Source organism: Phyllobates terribilis, unplaced genomic scaffold (genome assembly GCF_046119375.1).
Source record: "Phyllobates terribilis strain yellow unplaced genomic scaffold, ASM4611937v1 Scaffold_9__5_contigs__length_417890890, whole genome shotgun sequence".
Taxonomy (NCBI): Eukaryota; Metazoa; Chordata; class Amphibia; order Anura; family Dendrobatidae; genus Phyllobates; species Phyllobates terribilis.
In genome coordinates, this window is record NW_027362769.1 from 203,621,002 (window position 1) to 203,642,552 (window position 21,551).

Here is a 21,551-nt window from a genome sequence, read left to right on the forward strand (position 1 = left end):
CTTATTAACAATCCCGATCTTGTCTGGGGACTATCTCTGCAGCCATACTGCAAAAAAAGGCTGTTCCTGCTTGTCCCCTCCCGACCTGGCCTTTTGGACTTTTATTCCGCTATTCCAGTGATATGGTTGTTTTATGGAACTGCCCATATTGAAGTAGTCAATAGTCCGGTGAGACGTTTATTCGGTAGCTGCAGTCACTGCCCCCTGGATGTGATTGACAGTCCCCTGTGTTCAGTTTGCGCTCTTCCTGGCATCTCTCTTCCCCAATTATATCAATCATAGCTTGGGGGCTTAAATTCGTAGCGTAAATTAAAAATTTGTGAAATGCAATAAACTTCCAAAAGTGCTTTCTTCTTTGGCTATCGCCCCCCGAAAACATCACAACAGAGGCTTTTTACTTGGTTGCCCATGGTTACGTCCTGTGGATCTTTCATGACCGGTTGCACATGCTCAGGAGTGAATGCCCGCTTACATTGCTGTTGCGGGATTGTTTGCGTTGCCTATGGCAACTAAGTGGAACTCTCCTTTTCATTTAATTTAAAATGAAAGCCGCACTGTGTGGTTGCTATGGGCAACAAAGATGGTTTTGGAACTAGGAGAGATGACATGGGGGGGGGGAATACATCTGAAACGCGTCCAGGATTAGAGACCTTTATACACGGCGATGGAGACACGGGCATTAATTACATTTATTAATTGTCTGTAGCAGATCACACAGCATTTGGGGGAGCAGCTAATGTCATCTGTGCATGAAGGAGAGTCGGTAGCCTGGACAAGAAGCAGGGGGTTATGTGAAATGTAGTTTACAATGGTCACATGGTCAACACTTTGAAGGAAAGTCCACGTCACACTGAGCAAAATCCTAATTGTGGAGGATCTGAAGGCATGGCTGAGTCACTTTAGAGAGAATATTAGACTACAGAGTGATTGAAAAAATAATATTCCTGGATAAGCCTTTTAATCAAGTGCCAAAAAGCAAGATGGCCACCACAGTACTAAGCGCTGCTGTGACTTGTACCAGCCCCGGGTACGGTGGACGGTTCCGCTGACACCAGTATAAGACGTTGCACTCTCGATGGGATCTCGCTGGTTTGGGGTGGGACTCGCGGGCACTTGCATCACCATGTAATTAAGGTGCAGTGAGCGCACCTTCCTGGTTTTGTCACCAGGTCTGATTGGTAATTTCACTATCCTGGCTCCTGTATATTTCCTGTGTTACCTGGTCGTTTCCTCTAGTTTATGGTTTATTTCTTATTATTGTGCATTGTGTTTTGTATCTTTTATATACATTTGTAAAGTTCTATACCTTTGTGATAAATTGGACTTGGGTATTCTAGGTTCCCGGGGAATAAGCGTGGACTGCTATTTTGTGCATTATAGTGTAGCGTCCCTCTTGTTGTAGGTTGTAATTGGCCTATAAGGAATAGACTACCAAGTGCTTTCTTTTCTTTTTACTGATGATGCTGTTGTTTGTGTGTAATGATTACCCCCAGACCTTTTAATAGGAAAAAAATATTTTTTTTTACACATGTACTGTTATTTATCTTTGTTCTGTAGCTTTACCTCCGACCTTCTTCACTTGCCCTGTCTCATAAGTTGCTTGGTTGCACACTTTAATGCGGGATGTCTTACTGACCCAGATGGATGAGTATGGATTTGCTTGGAAGTGTAATTTGTGATGTGGTTGCTTGTAAAACATTCAATGTTTGTGAATGAAATTACTGCTAAACCGACAGGATAATGGTGTTCACACGGGATCATGAGATTATAGGGAGGATGTTTTCTATTTCTTAGACTATTTGTCACTTATCCCACTGTAGTGATTCTCCTTTGCCTGAACCTACATATGATCTGCTATAATGACTAATATATCTGTTATACATTTTATTGAGGGGGGTGAGCTGGTCACTCAAAACGTTGGTTTTAGCTGCAGGTACACTTTCTATTGCCATGAGCACATGGGTTACACCATTACCAAAGCAAGAATCCTTGATATTGGGCCGTGTTTAGCCAAGCAAAACTTGTAGGCAAACTTTCACCCATTAATCTGGAAGCGGAGCTCTTTCTATATTTGAAGGGTTTTGGTTGTCCGTGCCAAAAGGCGCCATAACGTCCTGAGTGGGTTTATCATGGATAGAAGGGCATAAGGAGCAGTTTAGTAAATGACATGTTGGCTACTTGTGCATCACAATCGGGACACCTATAAAGCTGGCCATCCGTTTAAGACCCTCCATACACATTAGATAAAAGTTGGCTGAACCACAGTATTGTCCGATCATCTAATGCACTGGCGGACACAGAGAAAAGGTCCCCTGTGCAAGAACAATATATGAGCCCTTTACCTCTTAAACGCTTCCAGCAATTGGCATGCTATGGCAATGATAACCCGTATAGGGAAAGCTGTGTCTTACAAGCAGTCTGCCATAGGGAGGCGCTCTCCTCTAATGCAGAACTAAATGGTTTCAATAGGAAAAGATGCTCTATCTGCAATCAGCAGTATGTAATAAGCCATTAATATACAAACGCCTTGCTTTTTGTGAATGCGCCCTTGCAAACTTTTATGACTATATTAATCCTTTGTGAATTCATTATTCAGTGTTAATTTCCTTGTAATAACCATTTTTTTTCTCTGTTTAGTTTGACAGAGACTATTGAAAGTCTACAGATACACATTGACGATTTACAGAAACAGATGGAAGAGCTGAAAAAGTGTCGTAGCCGTGAGAAATTTGAGCACTCGAGGTCAACTCACAGCTTCTCCTGTCTGAAGGAACTCTATGACCTGCGCAAGTAAGTATAAGAAATTATATGGCTGAAAATTATATATTTTCCATGGTAAATTTTAAGAAGTTATTTTTGGTGTAAATCTACAGTGTTTTTTTTTTTTTTTTATGAAATGTCATAATTATTGCCTACTGAAACTAGTGACATGGCCTAATGTAACAATAAAAAATTATGCCTGTTTTGTAGTAATCCGACGTGCCAGCGCTGAGGAATCAAGCTTTAAAGCCACATGTGAATGAACCTGGGAGTGCATTGCGGGTGTATCTAATGTAATCTCCGTGCCGCAACACATCCCCAATGTACTTCCAGGGCAATTTGCATGTTGCTTCAAAGCTCGATTCTGCAACACTGGCTCAGATTACTACAAAATAAAAGAAATAATAAAAAAATATTATATTGTTTACGGTAGCTACATTGGGCCTGGCTTTGATGTGTCATGGCCAAAGTTGTATGTAGCCCCTAGACTTGCAGTCCTTCACGGAAGGACATGATGTCCCATATGTACTTCAGGCAGAAAACAGATGATTAGCCTCTAGCTTCCCGGCGACAAAACAGATTATAGCGGAGCCGAGGAAACAACTGTTCCTAGGTTTCACTAAAGCAAAACCCAGGGTGACCGAGCACCTGATACGTCATGGTTGACTCCTCTCCTTCCTGACATCCATGAGACCTCTCCATCCCTCCTTACCCCATTCCACATTCTCACGCTCTGCAACCTCATCCTTCAGCTCTTGCTTCTGTTCTTTTCATGCACTCCCTATCTTCTTACTTCGACATTATCTTGGACCTGTTTTGGCTCTTATATCACTTTTTCAGAGCATGCCATAACTTAATTTAAAGGGTTTGGCCACTTTTTTTTTTTTTTTTTTTTTTAATTGATTGCCATTGATATCTGATAGGTGGGGGTGTGACACCTGGCTGTTACTGGCACCTGCCAAAAGTTCTCAGATACTTCTGGATCACAGACATTTCTATGGTAGTCGCATTCAGGTACTACAGATCTCTACCCCCTTTTCATTTGAATGTATAGTTTTGACGGAGCTGTTGTATCCCCGGCAGCATCTTAGAACTTCCAGCCGGCATCGGTAACAGCTGATCGGCAGGGATGCCGAGTCTTACACCACCACCAATCTGATATTGATGGCCTATCCTAAGAATAGACTATCCATAAAAAAAGTAGTGGACAACCCCTTTAAGGCTCCATTCAGATCTGCATCTCGCACATGTGAGTTGGGTTACCATATTCCCATTCACATGCTCCGAAAAGCTCCACGGATTCCGCACAGAAAAGTCCTATTGAATCAGAAGGACTAATACTTGGGCAGATCTTCTGTGAAGCCAATGTGAAGTGGCAGTCTTTGATTTCTCCTGCTGGGATCATGTTATAAATGTGTCAAATATATGCAAATTCAACATGTGTGAACATATCCAAAGCTTTCAGTCTGGTTAGAGTGATTATTATATATTTTTCTTCACTTAGTAGTGAGGAGCAAAAAATCTAGTTTACCCGGCTTGAACAGAGAGGTTTTACTAGAGGTGGTGGTAGACTAAGCATTTTCTTTGCTCCGCAGGTATTTTGTCTATGATCACGTCTTTGCCGAGAAGATCACATCTCTAAACACACAACCTGGTCCCCTTGAAGAAGAAAATGATCATCTCAAGAAAACTCTGGCTGTTCTGGAGGCACAGCTCAGCCTAGAACGCAAGAAGAGGGAGACCTTAGAGGACGAATATAATCAGGTCCTGAAGGAAAACTCCGAGTTGGAACATATTCTGAAAGATAGGGATACATGTCACGCCCGGGCAGAAGAGTTGGAAGCTGAGGTGGCCGAAATGCGTCAGATATGTCGGTCAGATAGTGTATTCTCTAGCAGTGTTGAAAAGCTGATACCAGAGTCTATCTTCATATCATTCAAAGAGACTTCAGAAAAGGATTCTGAGCCCGATCCAATCTCCGAAGTAGAAAAAAAGCCCTTAAAAAGAAGCAGTAGTGAGATGGTCTTGCCCACTGTTGCTGCAGAAGCCATTCGTAATGGTCATGAGGAGACCTGTATCCGGAGGACCGAGGCTGTGAAACAAAGGGGAATATCTCTGCTCAATGAGGTGGATTCTCAGTATAGTGCCCTTAAAGCTAAATATGAGGAGCTTCTTCAGCGCTGCCAGATGGAGGATGACTTCTTCAGTCACAAGTCTGTCCAGACTACAAAGCTGTCCACCATGTCCTCTCCAGACAACTCTCCACCAAATACCTTAAATTCAGCCAAGCACACCCCCGGCTCCCCTATCTCCCAGCCGGAGTACAAAGTTCTTTTTCAGGAAATATTTACTTGTATCAACAAAACCAAGGAAGAAATCAGTGAGAATCGAACAAAATACAAACTTATCTCCAACTCCCAGAGTAGTTAGGACCTCCTGAAAAACTTTGTTTTTTTTTTCCTCTTCAAACGTACCAACCACTCATGTCTCTTTCCTTCTAAATTATTTTTAATTCTCGATCATAGAGAAGTCTCATGGCTACCTCATTAGCCCATACTATGGCCAACAAGCACGGTGATCTACTAGATAAAGTGGAATCCACTTTTAGATGGTGACCTTGTTTCATTCCACAAGCTTTAACTTGGGTCTCCTGGTCAGGACAGTAGTCAAGAAGGAGTTGTACAGGATTAGTAAAATGAGGTGGTTTCTTCCAAAACCAGTGAAGCAGATTGGACCACACTTCTTGCTTTGATGCTTATGGACCGGTGAAGTGTGCAACCGGACTACAAGAGCTATGAAGGACTGGATTCTTCACGTTTCATCCTCAAACCGGTGTCTGATAAAGAAGTTGTGTAGCCTGGTTTCTTTTCTTTAGTCTGACTTTTCTGTGGGATATCAGGACCTTCAGATAATATACCTTCAGGTTCATTCCTGGTGGGGAAATCTACATCTGCTAACAAAGTTGTTTTTTTGGTACACGCAACAAGGTATGCAATACTCCTGCTGTTGGTCACCAATATTATACCACTAGCCTTTATGATATTAGAGGAATGCCAATCTCTGGTATTCTTGCTCGACTCCATTAAAGTGAATGGGGTTAAGCTGCAGTACCACATGCAACCTGTTGACAAGTGTGGTGTCGTTTTGGAAGAAAACAGATACACTTCTCTAAACCAGACAGCACCACAAATCTCTGGCTAAGGCCGGTTTCTCATGTCCAACATTCACGGGACTTTGATGTCCAGACCGCCTGCAGGTCTCCTGCCTGGAATTTGGGTCAGAAGACCCCAGTAGGTCCAGACATCTGTCCATACATGGACCATGAGTTGCAACGTTCCCAAGCCTCTGCTTTAGATGATATTCATGCTACCAGCACAACTTTTGTTGTGACGTCCCCACCTTGTTAGTACGATACATGTGGTCTTCTACGGTCTGGAGAAAAGCACAAAGTCTATTTTATGCATGGCAACATGTAGGAGTTGACCGGTGCAGATCATATATCTGCATTAAATATAGTTGTGTGATACTTTTTAGTATCATTTTATGTAGACGCTGCGTGGCCCTATAATTGCTCCTATAGGGAGATAACTTTTGATATAATACTGTGATGTCGTATTAGAGAACACTAATATATTGCACTTATTACTAGCTGTAAATAATCTCAAATGTTATATCTACAGTTTTGTTTTATATATTTTTTTTGTTTTGTTCCTATCGTTCTGGTATAAAATACGCCTCTTGCCTAACGCAGGAACATCACAGCAGCCATTGTTCTCCAGGTTTGTGTCCTCTACAAACTGCTGTATTCCCTCAGCCACTACCTGCTACTATGTAGAAAGCTTACTCTTACCTCCATGACACATCCTGCAATTGTGTGCCGAAATACACCCCTTATTGTTATATCCTAGCTTCCCAAAGCCATATCATCCACCCACCACCCAGATTTGTAAGGATTTAGTGATTGATGGCTGGAAATGATGCTTATTTAAATGTAGAAATGCATTTTTTGTTCTGAGTTTACTATGGGGGGATATTGGTGTAAGCCTTTATTCATATGGTCTGTGTCCATGTCCTCTGATTAGTGGGATCAGATGCCATAAAAACTTGCTAAAATTAACGCTCAGGGCACAAGTAATACTAGGTTATGCCTAGCACAGAGCCGGAGGGGTTAGTGCATTGTCAGCATTTGGAGGATCTGTGTCCAGTTTCCTTTAAGTCTTCGCGCTTATTTAGGGAAATTCTGCAACAAAAAACAAGCGAATACTTTATTTTTTGTATACTTTTTTTTTTTTTCTATTTTGTTAATTATTTAAACTTACTAAAATATTTGCTTAATTGACTGAAGCGGTAATTGTTACTGACTTTCTATTGTGGTTTGAGATAAGAAAGCGATGCAGAGTATAGACCTCCATAAGAGCCAGTTCAGATAAGATCATTTTTAGTGACTGCTTTTAAACTGTATCAGAAGAGATCATTAAAACTCTGATACATCACAATACAAGCGGCATACATTAATAAACAGATCTTAGACCTAAAGAGGCTGGTGTACTTATTGATAATCCCATGTCAAAATGGCTGTATAATCTGGTTATTAAAAATAGCATGTTACGAGTTTAGCCTGAGCTGTACTTTTTTTTTTTTTTTTTTCATTTTGGTTCTGAAAATTTTCGGAAAGAATTATATAGGGATTTTGACATGGATAATAGACCTGATGATTATGGAGAACTGATTATTAAATGGATTTTTTTTCTTGTGTAATACACAGTATTATGATAACTGATGACCGCTCCTCTTTAAAGAGGTTGTCCGAGTCTGTAGTCACTCTGCGTGACTGCAGACTTGTGAATCCTTACATTGTACCCAGTGCGAGCGCTGTGAGGATTCACAAGTCTGCAGTCACGCAGCATGTGGAGGCCATTAGTCCATGTACACTGGCCATAATGGGTCCATGTCCAGTCCGTGGCGCACACTGACTAATTAAATGTTGAGGGTTCAGACAAGTGTATACGTCTAGGCCAGTGATCGCTAACTTTTGGCTTTCCAGTTGTTGTAGAACTTCAGCTCCCAGAGTAAGATGGGATTTCTAGTTCAACACCTGGAGAACCATAGACTAGTGGTCACCAACCTAAGCTGTGAGATACCAAATTATTCCAGGGCACAGTGGCCATGTTGTTCATAGATTGAGGTCGCCTTTTTTTTTTTCTGGGCTGCACTTGACAAATGAAAGGTGGAGGACATGTCACTGCTGTCCACAACAGGCAAACATTTAGGCTAAAGCTACATATCAACATTGGCCATCGCTGTGTCGCCTCGTCTATAATGATTATCAGAGCGGTCATGTTGCATTCTTCTCCGACAAAGAAATTCAATTCTATTGGATTCTTGGCTGCAGGTCACACATGACTTTACCTTCCCTACACTGAAGCCGAGGAGGCAGAGTTCAGCCTGTCTGCGATTGTCCTGCTGGGTCAGAGGGGAATCTGTTCCTTAGGCCTTGTGCACACGACAGATTTCCTCAGACGAGTGATATTTCTGCTTTTTAAAGAAAGTGCTCGTACTTATGATATTCTACGGGGCTGTGTACGTGTCCCATTATTTATTTATTTATTTTTCCCCCCACATTGGAAAAAAATCAGTGACCTGTTTGATTTTGACCTTAGTGTCAGATCAAAGTCAGCAATGCAAGCCTATTCAAAAAAAAAAAAATCGGTTGGCTTGCACTCAGATGACATCAGAGTGCACTCTGTTTTCATGGACTGACAGAATCGAGAAGGTGGAGATTATTATTTTTTTTTTTTTAACGCTGATCAGAATAGTCAGATTGTTTTTCTCAGATGGGGTGTGAACCTACCCTTAGTGTACGTATTTGATTTTCCTTCCACATCTTAGAGCGGGCAGTCTGCTACACGAGCACTTGTTTATAAAAAAAAAAAGGTGAAATGTGCCGTATAGAGGGTGAGATTGTAGCTGTGCAGTATAAAATGCTGCTTTGCATGGCACCATGCTTTAATCCACACTCAGTGTTACTTTACCGTTCATCGGCTTATAGTGGCTCATTTACGTTAGCGCTGAATAACTGATGGATTATTTATAAAGTTCATACATTAGTTCTATACTACCCTAGTGCTCTAGTATCTGAGGCTATGATGGGAGATTATCCCATGCTTGGGTGTTTCTAGGAATAATGCAGATTAATGTTGGTATGAATGGAGAGTAATAAAGCGGCTTATGTGGGGGATGGCACTATTAAAGGTAAAGGTAAGTTGGATTAGGTGGAATCGGACTTTGTATTATGAGACTGGTTAATACAACCAGAGATACACAGGATTGTATCACAAGTGTTCTAGAAGTTAGCAGAAGACAGTATTAATGATGGCGGCTCGCTATAGGTGGTCTGTGTACAGCTGTTACTGATAGGAGGAAAAATACATGATTATGTATTTGTACGCCGTCCAATGATTTATCCTCTGATCAGCACAATAAAGACATTCCTTACATGTTCTTCTGTCGTGTCATCTTCTTTGGACCTCATTCAGCGCGCACAAGATTATTCACTTCAGAATAAATGTAGCGTCAGGTAGACTCATTTGGCACACGTGAAGGCCAGAATTCTGTTTGTAAAATACTGTGAGAAACTGCTAAATTTTTGTGAAACTCAAGGTTGTACAAAAACTTAGCAACTTTTGGGGGTTTTAATCCAGGCCCATCAAAAAAAAAAGGGTGGAGCTGAGGGCATGACACTACAGCTCATCTAAGTCAATGGTGTTCCTTAAAACCTTATTCTAGTCCCTGACTGGAGTAAGAATTGTGGAGATGCCCACCACTTAATGACTGAGGAGCATTTGTTAAGAGACTATCCTCCTCTTAATGAATCAGGCAGCTCTGACTAGTGTGAATAACACCTGGTGTTAATGAACCAGAGCTAAAAATTTTAGACATCTCTTCAGGTCTTTTGTAATCAGCCTCATCAGAATACAGGCTGTCTAATAGTACTGACTTTCCCTTCTTAATCAGGGAGCTTCTTAAAAAAGCAAAACAGAAAATCCTGTTCATTCAAAGTTTTATTGCGGAGTACATTTTATAGCAGTATTAAACCGTCCCTTGTGCATTTCCCCCTTTCAGACTTTTTTTTTCTCCAGTCAGTGTTTACTAGCATTCATTTTCCTATATAGTAGAACAAAACTATAAAAAAAAAAAAAAAAAAAAAAAAAAGTACCTGGGTGAAAATATTTGATACTGCCTGTGTGTCCCCCAGTGCTGTAGATCTTATGATGAGTGGTAAAATAACTAGTATCCACCATTTTGTAAATTGATACCACTGTATATTGTGGGGGGCTGACCTTGTGATTGCTGTACTAAGCTTGGTACTGTATTCCAGTACTGATGGTGGATCTGGTGCTGAAACTCTTCGGTTTTACAGAATATAGTGCAAACACAGTGTTGCAATATAGATAGAACAGTCAATTCAGGGTTCAAGTCTCCAGAGGGGACTAAATAATAAATGAATACTGTAATATCCCAACACCCCCTCCTTCAAAAAAAACAAACCCAAAACGTTCCAGTTGTCCTGCAGGGAGGAGCACCATTTCAATTTTTTGCTTCAGGCAGCAGAAAAGCTAGAATCGTCTAAGAACTGGGGGCACCGGTGATTGTTGGATATTATTTTAGTGCTAAAATAAAGTAATACTGCATGGAGAATGTTAACGGTCATCCATAAGAAAAGTTATTCAGCAAAGTGCACCTTTGATAAAATGGAGCAAAAAAACATCACTTAATGGGTTACCAAAAAATCAAGTTACACATGGGACAACTTTAATAATCATTGGTGGTCCCAGCTCTGCAGCCCCATCCCAAATGGCGGGGAGGTGCATATGTGCAGTTTCCGCTCACTCATTATCCTTTGGACTGAACGCTGTGCGTGGCTATAGTCAATGAATGGAATAAAGGCTGTGTATGCACCTCCGCTAAAGCTCATTTCTTGAATTGCTGGGGTCATAGCTGTCAGACCCTCAGCAATCAGCACATTATCCCATCTCCTATGGATAGGAAATATCTTGATTTTTTGGGGGGGGAATATTATTTTAAATTAATTTATGAATTTCTAGCTGATTTGTAAGAAGAAATAAAGACATACAATCCTGGCAGCTTTATTTACATAAGGTAATAATTTACATTATTTTCATGTAAAAGAAAATTACTCAAGTGAATATTAGGCAAATTTTTATATGCCTCCACTTTGATAGCCATAAAGGGAGTTGTCAAGGACGATTGACCTAAAAGATACCGATCTGATAGTGATGAGCTAAGAGTCTAACACCTTCTTACTAGTTATGAGCGAGTGTGCTCATTTAACCCTTTAAGTGAGCACACTTGGGTACTCGCCGAGTCGTTTCGGCATGCTCTACCTTTCAGTTGCAGCTGCCGTGGCTGCATGTGTTGCAGCTGTTAAACAGGCAATCCCTACGTGTTACAGCTGTGTAACAGCCGCAGCAGCTGCAACAAAGGCCGAGCACGCCGAAACTACTTCCCTTTAATGTGCTGTTCCACTCTGTAAACTGTTTACATGGGGCTGCCAGAGCATCTGTAGGATGCAGACCACCACCAATCTGATATTGATGACCTCTTCTAAAGAGAAGTCATCAATTTTAAAAATTCTACATTGTTATAAAAAGCAAAAAAAAGTGTATTACAGGAGAATGCTAACACAATATACCCAAAAATATTGCCTCCCTGCTCCTGTTGGTCCACACATCCTACATGGGGGAACCAAGTTATCCCATTATGTGATCCTTAGGAATCTAACAATTTAGTGTAAACTGGATATAGAGTAAGGAGAAAAGGCAAATAATGAAACCAGCAGGTAATGGATCAGGCCGAGTCACCTTTATTTCTATGACTGTGTGCTTACCAATAATTCTATCACTAGGAGTCAGTGACATCACACGGTACCTCATTCCCAGTGATGTCACCAGTTCCATTATTGGTTCCTCCGCGTCCACTACCAGCACTTGACAACCCTACTGGCTGCCCGCAGCAGAGCCGCGGGTCATCTTCTCTTAGAGACGAATGAGCACATCTCCTTGTTGCAGTTCATCCTTCTGAGTGATCGATTCAGGCCGTTATTGCAGTCAGTCGTTTGTGGATATCACTCAGATTCTGATGTTGGCACGTGTAAACCCAAAAATTCACCCATCTTTTCCTCAACTGGGCGTGCATATTAATGTGAGGTTAGAGAACAAAAGGGATTTAAAAAAAAAAAAGCAAATAAAGAACCTCGAAAAGAGCAGCTTTCTTCTTGGGAACGGTCTTCCTTCCACAGACCGTACAGCGTGCAGCATCTTCCGCCTTTGGTAACGGTTTTGTGATGGTGTAAGGGCCCAACGGGGCGTCATCCAGAACAGATCTGATCTGGGCGTAGGCCACTGGATTATTCTACTGCCTGGTTCCTGGAGCCATCAGGACTGTACCGTTCCTTTAAGATACCACATACCTCCGTAACACACACAACAGTCCTACCAAGAAAATCATAAATTAATACACAGATTTTTTTTTTTTTCCTAATACACTTTTTGCACAATTTTTAGAGAAGTATTTTGACCCTATTTTATTACTCCGCGCTGTATAAACTTGAATGCTGATTGGATGAAACAGACCAGGTGACAAGTATTTGTGTAATGAGGGGTGGGGGGGGGGGCAGCCAAAGGATACAACGCCCTTTATCAAGATGCGCAGAATTATTAGCCAGCTTGTTTTCTTAAGGCAAAATAGGCCAAAAAATAATTTAAAAAATGTATGACTGAGTCCGATAAGTCTTGGAAATTGCTAAGATATTGGGGCGCGTTCACAGAACCATCAAAAGTTTTGTTGCAAATGGTCAACAGGGTCTCAAAAATGTGTTGAGACAAAAAACATGACAAAGATTTGTGAAGAACCAAACGTGAAGTGACCAGGAAGCCATTATCCTCCAGTAAGGTCATATTCCAGCCCTGCAACCTCCATGGAGGCCAGAAGTACAAGGTGTTCTGTGCTCAGAGACACTGCCGAAATAAGGAGGGTGAGACCCGACCACCACTTAAGACACAGAAGGAGAAACGTCAAGACTGGGCAAAGTAATGTGAAGACATTTTTCAAAGGATTTATGGAGCGATGAGACGAGTGACTCTTGGTGGACCAGATAGATGGGCCCATGGCTGGATTAAGAATGAGTTGAAGAGGAGGTCTGAGCCCAGACACCAGCAAGGTGGAGGTGGGGGACTGCTATAGCCTGGTATTATTAACCACTTCGCGCCAGAGCCTGTTTTCGCCTTCGTGACCAGGCCAATTTTTTCAATTCTGACCACTGTCACTTTGAGGTAATTACTCTGGAACGCTTCAACGGATCCCCCTGATTCTGAGACTGTTTTTTCGTGACATATTGTACTTCATGATAGTGGTAAAATTTCTTCGATATCACTTGCGTTTATTTGTGAAAAAAATCGGAAATTTGGCAAAAATTTTGAAAATTTTGCAATTTTCAAACTTTGAATTTTCATGCCCTTAAATCAGAGAGATATGTCACACAAAATAGTTAATAAATAACATTTCCCACTTTACATCAGCACAATTTTGGAACCAACATTTTTTTTTGTTAGGGATCTATAAGGGTTAAAAGTTGACCAGCGATTTCTCATTTTTCCAACAAAAATTACAAAAACATTTTTTTAGGGACCATATCATATTTGAAGTCACTTTGAGGGGTCTTTATGACAGAAAATACCCAAAAGTGACACCATTCTAAAAACTGCACCCCTCAAGGTGCTCAAAACCACATTCAAGAACTTTATTAACCCTTCAGGTGCTTCACAGGAATTTTTGGAATGTGGAAGAAAAAAATGAACATTTAACTTTTTTCCCAAAAATGTTACTTTAGACCCAATTTTTTTTTCCACGGGGGTAACAGATAAAAATGGACCCCAAAATTTTTTGTGCAATTTCTCTTGAGCGCGCTGATACCCCATATGTGAGGGAAAACCACTGTTTGGGCGCACGGCAGGGCTCGGAAGGGAAGGAGCGCCATTAGACTTTTTGAATGTAAAATTTGTTTGAATAATTAGCGGATGCCATGTTGCGTTTGGAGAGCTCCTGATGTGCCTAAACAGTGGAAACCCCCAACAAGTGACACCATTTTGGAAACTAGACCCCTTCGGGAACTTATCTAGATGTGTGGTGAGCACCCCACCCCCCTAAGATGCCTCACAGAAGTTTATAATATTGAGCGGTAAAAATAAAATTTTCACATTTTTCCCACAAAAAATGTTTTTCATCCCTTAATTTTGCATTATCATAAGGATAACAGGAGAAATTGCACCATGAAATTTGTTTTGCAATTTCTCCCGAGTACGCCGATACCCCATATGTGGGGGAAAACCACTATTTGGGTACACTGCAGGGTTCGGAAGGGAAGGAGCGCCATTTGACTTTTTGAATGTAAAATTTGTTTGAATAATTAGCGGACGCCATGTCGCATTTGGGGAGCCCCTAATGTGCAAGTGACACCATTTTGGAAACTAGACCCCTTAGGGAACTTATCTACATGTGTGGTGAGCACATTGGGAGACATAATAAACAAATCAGTAGCAGGTGAAGAATTGGTTTTATTTATTTTTTTACGCCGTTCCTTGAGCGGTATAAGTGATGAGATTACTTTATTCTTCGGGTCGGTGCGATTACAGAGATACCAGATTTATATCGGGTTTTTATGACTGACAGCTGTCACACACTAAGACGCTTTTTTTTTTGTAAAATCTAGTTTTTGCATCGCCATATTTTGAGAGCTATAATTTTTCCATATTTCGGCCGACAGTCATGTGACGGCTTGTTTTTTTGTGGGACGAGTTGACATTTTTATTGGTACCATTTTTGGGTACGTGACATTTTTTGATCACTTTCAATTCCATTTTTTGGGAGGAAAAATTAACAAAAACCAACAATTCAGGAATTGTTTTTTGAGGGTTTTTTTATGCCGTTCTGCGTGTGGTAAAAGTGATAAGGCAGCGTTATTCTTCGGGTCAGTACGTTTACAGCGATACTACACTTACTGTATATTTTTTTATGTTTTGGCGCTTTTACACAATAAAACTATTTTATAGAAAAAAATATATTTTTTGCATCGCTTTATTCTGAGCGCTATAACTTTTTTATTTTTTGACTGATGGAGCTGTATGGTGGCTTTTTTTTGCGGAACAAGATGACGTTTTCAGCGGTACCATTTTTATTTCCATTTTGCTTTTTGATTGCATTTTTTCCACTTTTTGTTTGGCGATATGAGGAAAAAGCATAGTTTTTTGCTCCGTTTTTTAGTTATTTTTATTACGGTGTGCACAGAAGGAGTTAATTAGTGTCACAGTTTTATAGCTCGGGTTGTTTCGGACGCGGCGATACCAAATATGTGTACTTTTTTTGTTTTTGCATAAATATACGGATTTATCGGTTTAATATTTTATTTATTTATTTTTATTCATTTTGTGATTTTTTTTTTTAACAGTTGAAAAAATTTTTTTGACTTTTTTTACATTTTTACTTAGTCCCTGTATGGGACACTAATTTTTATTTTCTGATCACTGATCTCATGTAATGTAATAGACATATATTACATTGTATGAGACCACTGCTGACAGTTTCACACTGTGTCTCCTGCTAGGCTTCAGCTGCAGGCTGAGCCTAGCAGGACACCATATATGGCAGATCTGAAGGCGGTCATGTGACCTCCAGCTGCCATAACAACGCCAGGTCCTGGAAGGTATCAGGGGTCGTCGGAGAGGTAAGTAGACGACCCCCTCTCCTCTTACTATCTTCTATATGCCGCGATCACTATAGATCGCGGCATATAGAAGACAGCAAAGGGTTAACATCACTGGGACCTGATCCAATCAGGTCCCGATGATGTTCCCTGTCAGAGCTATCGCTCTGCACCGCACCCGCAGCGCTTGCAGGACCCTGGGGGTCCTGAGCGCTGCGGGACCACCCACCGTTTTTAAACGTCGGCGCTGCACAGAGCCCAGGCAGCGCCGACGTTTATCTACAGTGGGCGATCGGGAAGCGGTTAAAGATGAACAGAAACAGAAAAAACTGACAGCACTTCCAATACAAGAAATAGGTGTGAACAGGTGCTTACTAGGAGCCGCTACCTCCATAAAAAACTAACAAAGCAGCACACTGCAACACTAAGTATGCGAACATGCCTTATTGCGGCTACCAGGTACACATGAATTGGCCAATTTATGTACTAAGATTTCTCATTTATTTCTATTTTCTACAGCAGTAATGCTATTCATATTTCGTGTTCGCATACTTAGCGTTGCAGTGTGCTGCTTTGTTAGTTATTAAAGATGAGCTAGTTGGACTCAAAAACTCCCAAATCTACATCCAGTTTTTAGAAGACACAGGAAAAAGTCTGCATCTTTCAAGAAAACTGAATTTTCGGCCGTACAATGCTCTGTCACAGCATTGAGGTCTCCACTGCTAAGCTGCCAGTATATGCCTTAAAGAGGACAGAATAATGACCCGGCCCCTTCCTCACCCAACCTAAACCCCACTGAGAACTTGTGGGCCCTTCTTACACGGGAGATTTATGGGGAAGGAAAACAGTCACCTCTCTGATCAGTATCTGGGGCTGTGTTTGTTGCTGCCCAAAAAGTTGATAGTCAAAAGATTAAAAAACAGACTCCGGGGATGGACGGCTTAGGACTGTTACTGATGGGCGGCTATATTGGTCATGGATATTTTTGGGGGAAATGTCAGAAATGTAATTTTGTACATATCGAGTTGTTTGGTAATTATTCTCACTTGAAACAAATGAAAAACAACTAGTTGCATAATAATTCTGCACACAGATTCCCCTAAGAAAGGTAAAACATAGCTTTTACTTTCTTAAATATTCAGGTTTCTAAACCTTTTGGACTGACCAACAACTCTTTAGTTGTTCAGTAATAAAATTAATCAAAAATACAAATTGACTAATAATTCTGCACACAGTATTTATATGCTGCGGTATATGTTTTTTGTCATTTATAACGGTTTATATTTCCATATTCCAAAAAATATATATATTTTTTTTTTTTTGAAGAGGGAGTGGCATTTTGGACTAATGGTAATTGTTCATATCTTTCTATTTGCATATTGCAATATTTGCAGACAGTTATTAGATGCCATTTTAAAATATGGGAGGCTCAGTTCTTAGCACTATTCTCCAGCACTAGTAGGGTCCTGGGTTTTAGGGTCCTGGATTGCAATTAGACCAGGGACAGCATCTCAAGTTTTTAACTTCTTCCTGACTTAAAAGTGGATTTCCTTCCAAATTCCAAGAAAATGCTAATGAAATAGGATCGACAAAGTTTGAGGACTCATTATACACAACAGAAAATGGTTCGACTATATAAGCAACGTGAAATGTTTAAAGCAGGATCCAATGAGTAACTTTTTTTTTTTTGGAGAGTGCTATGCCAATGTGCAGAGACTTTTAGGCCTTACATAAGCCAAGCCTTAAAAGTCTCCTCACATTGGCATGCCAGACTTGGCAAGTCACTCTCGACAAGGAGAAACGTTACCACTTTGATCCCAATCAGATGCCTCTCACCCAGCCAAACTATATCTCACACTTTGCACTGATGAGGGGGCAGCACCCTGAAATAGTGTGTGTAAATTGAGTTTCTGGTTCTGGCTTTTAACCCAAGTCATATGGCAAGGCTCCTTAAAGGGTTGATATTAACTTTTAGGATTGCTACTTCCAATAGATAATTTGGCTAGATCGTATAAACATTAGGCTGTGGTTAGATGGCAACTTTGGCTGCAACACAGGTCGTGCCGCCAAAGAGAAGCCTTTTGGCATGAGCAGAGTTAAAGAAATCACTGCTGGTAAACACACAGAACTAGCCGATAAGCCAATTATCATGCTTTGCCAAAACTGTGCTTACAAAGAGGTTTCACACTTCTTACCTTCAGCACCTTGTCCAGCTGCGGCTTACTGACACTTTCCCCAAACTCCTGGTTCATCCCTGTCTGGATGGCATTCCTACGCATCTTGTGGCCCTTGGAGAAGAGTTCCAGCAGGGTTTGTCTTTCCTATGGGACAAATGTGTAAAGGTTCATGTTAAGTGCAGGAACCCGTGACCATCAAAAACGAAAGACCTAATGGCGGACAAACTCACAGATATCAGGAGTCGGTGGAGAGAAGGATCTGGCATAGCCGATTTTAGACTGCCAATCCTTTCTTGTTCTTTATGAGATAAGCCGCTACTAGAGAAGCCTGGCAGTGGCTCCGAGAACACAATAGATTAGCAGAACTGGGAATTTTTTTGGAGCAGTAGCGCACCGGCCCAACCTCTAACTCCATTCATTCCCTATGGAGCTACTGATCAGTTTTTGCCGACAAACACATGAGAGTGAACGGAGCAGCAGTCGGGCGTTCAACCTGCCATTCCATTTTAATGGGGATAAAAGTTACCCATCAATGAAAAAAACACTCCTGCGGCTCCAGCAGTCAGACCCCTTATCAATCTATAATCTTGTGAAGGGGTTATCCGGTGAAAACAAGTTAACGCTAGACTTAGCTATTAGAGATCTGCAAAAATTGATCTGCAGGACTCAGTGTTGCATAAGTGGCCGGACACCACTCAACTCCTCCTGGCGATGGGGGAACAAGGGGCACAATTCCCCAATCTGGCAAATCGATGGAAGTCCTATTGGTGGAAACCACAATGATCTAACAGTTACCACCTGTCTAGTTGATAGACAAAACCTGGTTTAGGCTGGAATACCCCTTCATGTGTAGCTGTAGTATAAAACAGTTTATTACAGGTTATTAAATGGAGATCTGTCATCAGTTCACACAAGGTACTGTGCACCATCTTACCTTGTCATAAGGGTCCCCGCAGGTCCAGAGTGCAAACACTTTTTGTTCCTCAGGTGTAGCCGTGCTCTGAGGAGGGAACTAAGAACAAAAAAGCCTCAGACAGCGAAGACAAATCTCAAGTTATTAGCCGTACTTTGTTTTTTTGTTACATAACTAGGACAAAATCCATGTAAAGGGGCTCCCCACTGCTTTTTAAAATGAGCACTGCGTATTGAGAAATTCACTCCCCTGCGTCGCCACCAGCGGCCCCCGACGCTCCCCTCCCCTGCGTCGCCGCCAGAGGCCCCCCGACGCTCCCCTCGCTGGACATTTAAAGGTAAATCGGTCCCCCCACCTGACAGGTTTCTTACAAGACATAATGCTGGAGAAGCCAGCTTAGAAGCAGAAGATATGCCTTTCCTCTATTATTCCTCCTGGAAGTGTATGAGCGACTTTACTGGGCATCACCATTCCCTTCTCAGTGAGACGCTCTAGTTGTACTAGTTTTCACGAAGCCCCCACCATGTCGCCCGGCCATAGGGGTGCTGTAACCAAGCATTCTGTATAGCCCCCCACCATGTCGCCCGGCCATAGAGGTGCTGTAACCGAGCATTCTGTATAGCCCCCCACCATGTCGCCCGGCCATAGAGGTGCTGTAACCAAGCATTCTGTATAGCCCCCCACCATGTCGCCCGGCCATAGAGGTGCTGTAACCAAGCATTCTGTATAGCCCCCACCATGTCGCCCGGCCATAGAGGTGCTGTAACCAAGCATTCTGTATAGCCCCCCCACCGTGTCGCCCGGCCATAGAGGTGCTGTAACCAAGCATTCTGTATAGCCCCCCCACCGTGTCGCCCGGCCATAGAGGTGCTGTAACCAAGCATTCTGTATAGCCCCCACCATGTTGCCCGGCCATAGAGGTGCTGTAACCGAGCATTCTGTATAGCCCCCACCATGTCGCCTGGCCATAAAGGTGCTGTAACCGAGCATTCTGTATAGCCCCCCCACCATGTCGCCCGGCCATAGAGGTGCTGTAACCGAGCATTCTGTATAGCCCCCACCATAGAGGTGCTGTATAACCAAGCATTCTGTATAGCCCCCACCATAGAGGTGCTGTATAACCAAGCATTCTGTATAGCCCCCACCATGTCGCCCGGCCATAGAGGTGCTGTAACCGAGCATTCTGTATAGCCTCCACCATGTCGCCCGGCCATAGAGGTGCTGTAACCGAGCATTCTGTATAGCCCCCACCATGTCGCCCGGCCACAGAGGTGCTGTAACCGAGCATTCTGTATAGCCCCCACCATGTCGCCCGGCCATAGAGGTGCTGTAACCGAGCATTCTGTATAGCCCGTACCATGTCGCCCGGCCATAGAGGTGCTGTAACCAAGCATTCTGTATAGCCCCCACCATGTCGCCCGGCCACAGAGGTGCTGTAACCGAGCATTCTGTATAGCCCCCACCATGCCGCCCGGCCACAGAGGTGCTGTAACCGAGCATTCTGTATAGCTCCCACCATGTCGCCCGGCCACAGAGGTGCTGTAACCGAGCATTCTGTATAGCCCCCACCATGTCGCCCGGCCACAGAGGTGCTGTAACCGAGCATTCTGTATAGCCCCCACCATGTCACCTGGCCATAGAGGTGCTGTAACCGAGCATTCTGTATAGCTCCCACCATTTCGCCTGGCCATAGAGGTGCTATAACCGAGCATTCTGTATAGCCCCCACCATTTCGCCCGGCCATAGAGGTGCTGTAACCGAGCATTCTGTATAGCCCCCACCATGTCGCCTGGCCATAGAGTTGCTATAACCGAGCATTCTGTATAGCCCCCACCATTTCGCCCGGCCATAGAGGTGCTGTAACCGAGCATTCTGTATAGCCCCCACCATGTCGCCTGGCCATAGAGGTGCTGTAACCGAGCATTCTGTATAGCTCCCACCATTTCGCCCGGCCATAGAGGTGCTATAACCGAGCATTCTGTATAGCCCCCACCATTTCTTCCGGCCATTGAGGTGCTGTAACCGAGCATTCTGTATAGCCCCCACCATTTCTTCCGGCCATTGAGGTGCTGTAACCAAGCATTCTGTATAGCTCCCACCAAGCTTTTTCATGGGGTAAATACAACATTAGCGCTATCAGTCGTCATATATATTATATCGGTCCTTTATGATACACTGACTCCAGGAGACTTGCAGCACAGTGTTCCCAGGTTACAACCTATGAATAGGTGCACTGTTACCCAAAATAAAAGATTAACTGAGTCATTATTCAGTAATCAATGTGATGTAAAGATGATTGCTGGGAATTCTTTTGTGCCGGTGACCTAATTAGCCGGATTATAAGAGAAGGTGCCTGGAACAATAAAAGCCTCTGAAAGAAAAACATTCCTGTGCTCAAGTGAGCCAGGTACTATTCCCTTCTCATTCTGGTATTTAACCCCCTATATGAGTACAATTGTGAGCTGAATTAAAGGGAATCAGACCCTGATTCCAGCAATGTGTTGCTTGCTATGCTGCTTAGTGTAGTCTTGATAAAAATCAGTTTTCTCTGCTGCAGATCTAGCAGTGCTCTGAATGCCGAGCCCTGTATAACCTCGCCCCCACCACTGATTGGCAGATTGCTGACAGTGTACTCAGAAAGCTACCAATCAGTGGTGGGGGCGGGGCTACACAGAGCAGGACTACATAGCACAAGACACTTAGTCCTATAGTGACACTTCTCCCCTATGCCTCAAAACTACTGGAACACGACGTCCATTCTGAACTCTCCTCCCACCTCTCCTTCTGCTCCCTCTTCGACGGCTTACAATCTGGCTTCCAACCGCACCACTCCACTGAAACTGCCCTGACTAAAGTCACCAATGACCTACTAACCGCCAAATCCAAGTGACACTACTCTGTCCTCCGCCTCCTGGACCTGTCA

General features: G+C 42.6%; 2 protein-coding genes across 2 annotated transcripts in view; one reads left to right on the plus strand and one right to left on the minus strand.

Moving 5' to 3' along the window:
- Window positions 1-9,257, plus strand: part of CDR2 (cerebellar degeneration related protein 2) — a 29,575-nt gene extending 20,318 nt beyond the window's left edge. Inside the window, exons 4-5 of the mRNA XM_073647591.1 lie at window positions 2,638-2,790; window positions 4,356-9,257. Of these exons, the coding sequence (XP_073503692.1) occupies window positions 2,638-2,790; window positions 4,356-5,190 (988 nt within the window). The 3' untranslated portion in view covers window positions 5,191-9,257. The remainder of the gene's footprint in view (window positions 1-2,637; window positions 2,791-4,355) is intronic.
- A 1,634-nt stretch (window positions 9,258-10,891) lies between these two features.
- The window catches only part of POLR3E (RNA polymerase III subunit E), a 33,319-nt gene continuing 22,659 nt past the window's right edge, over window positions 10,892-21,551 (minus strand). The window contains exons 19-21 of the mRNA XM_073647592.1: window positions 18,650-18,727; window positions 17,734-17,859; window positions 10,892-12,272 (exon numbers count right to left, since the gene is read on the minus strand). Coding sequence (XP_073503693.1) covers window positions 12,216-12,272; window positions 17,734-17,859; window positions 18,650-18,727 — 261 coding nt within the window. The 3' untranslated portion in view covers window positions 10,892-12,215. The remainder of the gene's footprint in view (window positions 12,273-17,733; window positions 17,860-18,649; window positions 18,728-21,551) is intronic.